General features: G+C 53.5%; 1 protein-coding gene across 7 annotated transcripts in view; it reads right to left on the bottom strand.

The window, feature by feature from the left end:
• Window positions 1-5,439, bottom strand: part of ANKS1A (ankyrin repeat and sterile alpha motif domain containing 1A) — a 176,425-nt gene that overhangs the window by 10,683 nt on the left and 160,303 nt on the right. For all 7 annotated transcript variants that reach the window (XM_034660577.1, XM_034660576.1, XM_034660579.1 and 4 more), the window contains 3 exons: window positions 1,660-1,758; window positions 705-857; window positions 486-593 (listed from right to left, as the gene is read on the bottom strand). In XM_034660577.1, coding sequence (XP_034516468.1) covers window positions 486-593; window positions 705-857; window positions 1,660-1,758 — 360 coding nt within the window. The remainder of the gene's footprint in view (window positions 1-485; window positions 594-704; window positions 858-1,659; window positions 1,759-5,439) is intronic.

Raw genomic sequence — 5,439 nt, 5'->3', positions numbered from 1 at the left:
AAATAAAGTCGCAGGTTCTTGAACCCACCCCGACTGGGCTTTTCCTTCAGGAGACCTGGGGAAGGCACAGGTCATGCCGTGGGTCTCCAGCTTTGTCCCAGGTTCATGTCAGACTGCCCCCCAGGCTCTGCCACCCATGCACAGCCGCTGGGATTCGGGTATTTGTTTTCCTACTTTTTCTGACATTTTACTTTGTACTTACATCTAAGCTGGGCCCTTTATTATAGGAGCCATCGGGCTTCCCAGATGTAGACAGGAGGCACGTAATCGATAAATAAGCAGCCCAAACAACTCCCGCTCTGTGCTCTACTCACAGCCTGGGCCAGGGGTTGGGGGGCAGACTGGCCCCGACCACAAGAGGGGATGGATCGTTCCCGCCTCTACTACGGAGGTCACACTGTTTCCAAACAATGCCTTGAGAATTCTCTTTAATTTCTAGCAATATGAAGAGCACACCTATCCCTTTCCATCCCTCCCCAACTCACTCTCAGCTGGGAAAACCGTGGGGGCTTCTGAGGCGGCTCCTCGTAGGGCCTGTCTGCGAGGGAGGCGATGATGCGCTTGCGATGGCCGAGGAGATGGACCTTCAGGACCTGGACGGGGGCGGCAGGAGGGGTGAGGCCGAGCCTGCGCCCCCAGCTCCCCTCCCTCCCCTGGGCCGTACCCTCAGGGGCCGGGCCAGGCCTGAGCTCAGATGCACTCACGTTGACAAGCTCCAGTTCCCAGAGGTTCTTCACAGTGTCAATAGAGCTGTAGCCACTGGACAGGAAGGAATGCACGTAGTCCTGCAGCCCCAGGGAGTCCAGCCAGGAGGGCACTGATGGGGGGCTGTTGCCGTCATAGCCCAGAGCTTTCACCTGTGGGGCGAGAAGGGGCAGGACTGACATCTCAGCACTCCCAGGACTAAAGCCCAGGAGACCAGGTCCCCTCCCTTCACACAGCCCTTTCTACCTCTGCTCTGGTCTAGGCTTCCCCTTCTGCAAGGTGGGGCCACTGGAGCACTCCCGGTCTGGGGAAGACAGCCCTCGTGGGTATGGCTAGATGGGAGGAAGGGTTTACAGAGGGGCTCCCACTGAGCTCTGACAAGGCCACAGGATGGTGTGTTCCTGTGAAGTGGGCACTGGCCTCACTGTTGGGATTTGTTCATGCTTCCCAAGCTCTGGGGTGAGTGGAACAAACAAGGGTACACTGGACTTACTAGTAATAGCGGGAGAGGCTGGGGCTACCAGCTCCTGGCTCCCCAGGGAAAAACTGCCCCCTCTGCTCGCACTCCTCTGCCTCCCTGGGGAAGGCCTGACATTGGGGTCAGCACAGGCTGGCCTGGGCTCCTCCGAAGCAGGAAAGACCCCAAGAGGCTCCGGGTGCCAGGTCAAGCCTGTGGGTACCAGCTCCTGGGCTGGGCAGAGGCCTGGAGCCTCCCTCTGGAGCCTAGACTGGGTCCTCAACTGTCCCTAGTCTCTGCTGACTCTCTGGGGCCTCAGGACTTGGAAAGAAAGTAAACAGGTCTCTGTGCTGCCTGCTGGTTCCCCAGGATGCGGGGCAGACACCTTGCGGGGACCTACACGCCCTGGAGCCAAGCTCCTTCCCTGCTCTGGGTCCAGGTGGGGTCAGGGAGAGGGCCCTGGCTGAGGCTGAGGCTGCAGGGCCGTCAGTGGTCACCTTGGGCAGGGACCGTGCCGCCTGGAGCAGCTTCCGCCGGTGCTGGGGGTCACTGATGCCGATCTCCCGCAGGTCTTGCTCTTCCATCACGTTAGAGCCCTGAAAGTGGAAGACATGAACGTAAGCCCCCTCCTGAGCCTCTCACAGCCGCTCACCGACTTCTTTACCAGAGCCACTGATGGGGACAGAGACCCCGGGCTCCCGGGGAGGCTGGGCCAGGCCCCGGAGGTCTCGCATAGGCAGGAGGCTGAGGCGAGCCGCAGACAAGTCTGCCCACACAGCCCACTCCCGCCTGAGCGGCTCCCGGGCGAGCTGGGCAGTGCGGCGCTTGGGAACGTGCAGAAGGCAGTGCTGCTGACCAGAGCGGACGGCGTCCGGGGCACGCAGCGTGCCCAGCCCGGCCCGGCTCTGAGTGCACGCGCTTCTCTGGGGGCACGTTCCACACCCTCGGAGATGCGGCACAGGTGGGCTCTCCCAAGCTTCCTCACAGACCTGCTTTCCTAACTCGAAGGCTGTAGCAGCCACGCCAGGTGAGCAGCCACGGAACCAGACTCACCCCGGGGAGGGAGGGGTCTCAAAGCAGAGATGTCAGAAAGCGCCTTCTGGCCAGGTGGGGAGCTGGGGTGCGCCAGAGCTGGGCCTCTGAACGTGATGGGGGGGGCTGGCGCCCCCTGCACACCTGCCTGCCATCTGACAGGGCCCCAGGGCTGTGACTCGGACCACCCCCATTTCACGCTCACGACCCCAGTGGGCTTTCTTCATCCTTGTTTTATGGATGAGGAAAAAGAGGCACACAGGTCAGGACCGAGCAGAGGCCACGTGTCTGGTGGTGGTGCTCAGATCTGGCTGCTCCCTGGTCCCCCAACCTCACAGGAGTGTCACCGGTAGGTTTTAGCAGATTATGATCCACGAGAACCCACAGGTTCTGCCCTGCTTTCGGCAACAGTGTGCCCCCAGAGGCAACTTACTGCTTTCCCAGATGTCCCTCCAGAGCCAGCCTCTTTTCCCCACAAACGGAATTCTTGTACATGCCGTTCGACATCTTATTCTAATGACTTAACGCACAGGCGTACTTCGGAGATGGATTCCGAGTTTGGTTGCAGACCACAGCAATAAAGGGAATATTGCAATAAAATGAATCAAATGAATTTTTTGCTTTCTTAGGGCATATCAAAGTTATGCCTAAAAAAAACAACATACATACCTTAATTACAAAATACTGCTAAAATGTGCTAACCACCATCTGAGCTTTCAGTGAGTTAAAATCACTGATCACAGATCACCATAAAAAATATAATAATGAGGGGCACCTGGGTGGCTCAGTCGGTTAAGCGTCTGCCTTCGGCTCAGGTCATAATCCTGGGGTCCTGGGATTGAGCCCCGCATCGGGCTCACTCTCTCTCTCAAATAAATAAAATCTTAAAAAAGTATATAATAATGAAAAAATATAGAATACTGCAAGAATCACCAAAATAGGACACAGAGACACTAAATGAGCAAATAGTGCTGGAAAAATGGCGCCTACAGACCGGATCGACGCGGGGTTACCACAGACCTTCCATTTGCAAAAAATGCAGATCTTCAAGGTGCAATAAAACGAGGTATACCTGTATCCGGGAGACTGCTCCATGCCAGTATAGGCAGACCCACCTCTTTTTCAAAGCTTCACGCTCATCCAGGTTAGGGACATATTTCAAATTATTCAATCAGTTCCCCACTGAAGGAGGACTATTTCCCATTTCAGCTTTTACAAACAGTACTGCACTAATTCCCCCGTATGTGTGTCATCTCTAGGATGGTTATTGAGAGAGAGTGCTTGGTCAAAGGGTATGTGCATTCAGGAGTCTAACACACACTTATACTCCCATCAGTGATACAAGTGCTAGATTCCTCGCACTGTCAGCAATATGGTGGAGAAATGGCTTATCACTGCGCAGCTCTTATCGTAAGAGCATCCCACCATAGGGGCGCTCCCGCATCCTTTCAGGTTTTATCAATCAAGTATTTATATAGCAATTACCACCCCACTCCATCTTCCACATGCTTGATACTCACTAACCCGCTTAATAAAAGGGACTGTTGTTACCCCCACTTCACAACTCAGGAAGCTGAGGCCCAGACAGTGTCAATAACTTGGAGGGGTCACATGTGTAAGTGCGGAGCCAGGATTCGGCCCAGTGCTCCTGTCCCTACGCTCTAGGTCCACACGCACAGGGGGCATCCGTAGCTCCTTTTCCAGGAATGACACCCTTACAGCTTTCGTGTTCATCTATGGAGATGCTGATCTTTTCTGTATTTGATGTGGAGAAGTTCTTTATAAAGTAAGGAAATTAACACCTTGTAACTACCTATAAATAGACAATTGTTTTTTCCAGTTCGTCATTTCTCTTTTGACTTTCATGTTGGCTTTGCCCATGTGGAGATGCGTTGGTCTACACCTTGCCGAGCTTCCCTCAGTTCTGTGAGGCTTAGAAAGACCACCCGTCTCCAAGATTTTTTAAAAACAGTTCTTGCATATTTTCTCACTGTAATTTTAGTTTCATTTTTTACAATTAAATCTTTAATCTATCTGAAATTTTTTTTTTTTTTGATGTAAGGTTTAAGGGTTAGAATCCAATTAATTTTTTTCTAGGCAGCAAGTTGTCCAATTCTTGAATGAGCTATCTTTTCCCTACCAATTTGAGATGACTTCTGATGTGTCCTAAATGCCTGTGTTTCTGGGACTCTTTCTGGACTTTCTATTCTACTGAGGTGGGTATAACTTATGCCCACTTTACAGATGAAGAAGTTGAGTAACTCATGCCGGCTCATGCAGACCATCACCCGAGCTACAGTGAATGCCGGTGCATAGCCTCCCCGGAGCCCGTGTGTGGTAACAAAACCTTTGCCCCACAGAGGACGCCTTCCAAGCCTTTAGCTCCAGGGAGCCCAGGCAGAGAGAGCTCTACAGCTACAACGGAAGCTCTCTCTGCTCAGGCTGCAGACAGAACACACTCTTTTGCAGGGACATCGGCGAGGCCTGGGCCTGCAGAAGGCCCCCTGTGCCGAGGGTACCACTCCAGATGTGAGGCCAGCTCCCAAGTCACCCTGAAGCCAGAGTCGCCACCTGGAGTTCCTGCAGTCCCCCTGGGCCCAAATCCAGCTGATGGGAAAGGCAGAGAGGGGGCGACCACCCGCACAGGCTCTCTGCCCGATGATGACATTGCACTGAACTAAACAGTGCGCCTCGGCAAGTTTCTGAAGTCCTGCTGTAGCCCCAACATTCACTCCCAAGCCTTTACAAGCTTTCCGGGCCACACTAACGCTGAACTGAGGGCTGACAATCAGGAAGCCCAGATCCAGCTGGAGACAGGGCCTTCATTACCCTGTCAGGAGGAGTGAGGGTGGGGGGCTGTGCGGCTGTGAGGAGACAGAGGCAGAGGGAAACAAAATAAAAACAAAGGATGTGATGGAAAATCAAAGCAGGCAGTTGCCAGAGCATGTCCTGGGTGCAGGCAGGACATGGGCTTCCTGCATATGCCACATCGACATGCTCCTGGATGTCTGGGGACTACAAGGGGCTCCAAATCCTCAAAGATGAGAAACATTCTGGAAGCTTCCATACCTCCTTTACTAAAGAAAGAAAGGGACTGCTGCTTTTTAGAACCATCTTCATGAGGAGGGCGATGGGGGAAGAGAGACTTTCTACTTTACCTTCTACCACACTGATGCTTATACCAAGAGCTACTATTGTCCCAGGCCCTGTGCTGCGTTCCCTTTTTTTTTTTTTTTTTTTTAAAG

This window comes from Ailuropoda melanoleuca, chromosome 5 (assembly GCF_002007445.2).
Source record: "Ailuropoda melanoleuca isolate Jingjing chromosome 5, ASM200744v2, whole genome shotgun sequence".
In the NCBI taxonomy this organism is placed as follows: Eukaryota; Metazoa; Chordata; class Mammalia; order Carnivora; family Ursidae; genus Ailuropoda; species Ailuropoda melanoleuca.
This window is presented reverse-complemented; position numbering and strand designations above follow the sequence as displayed.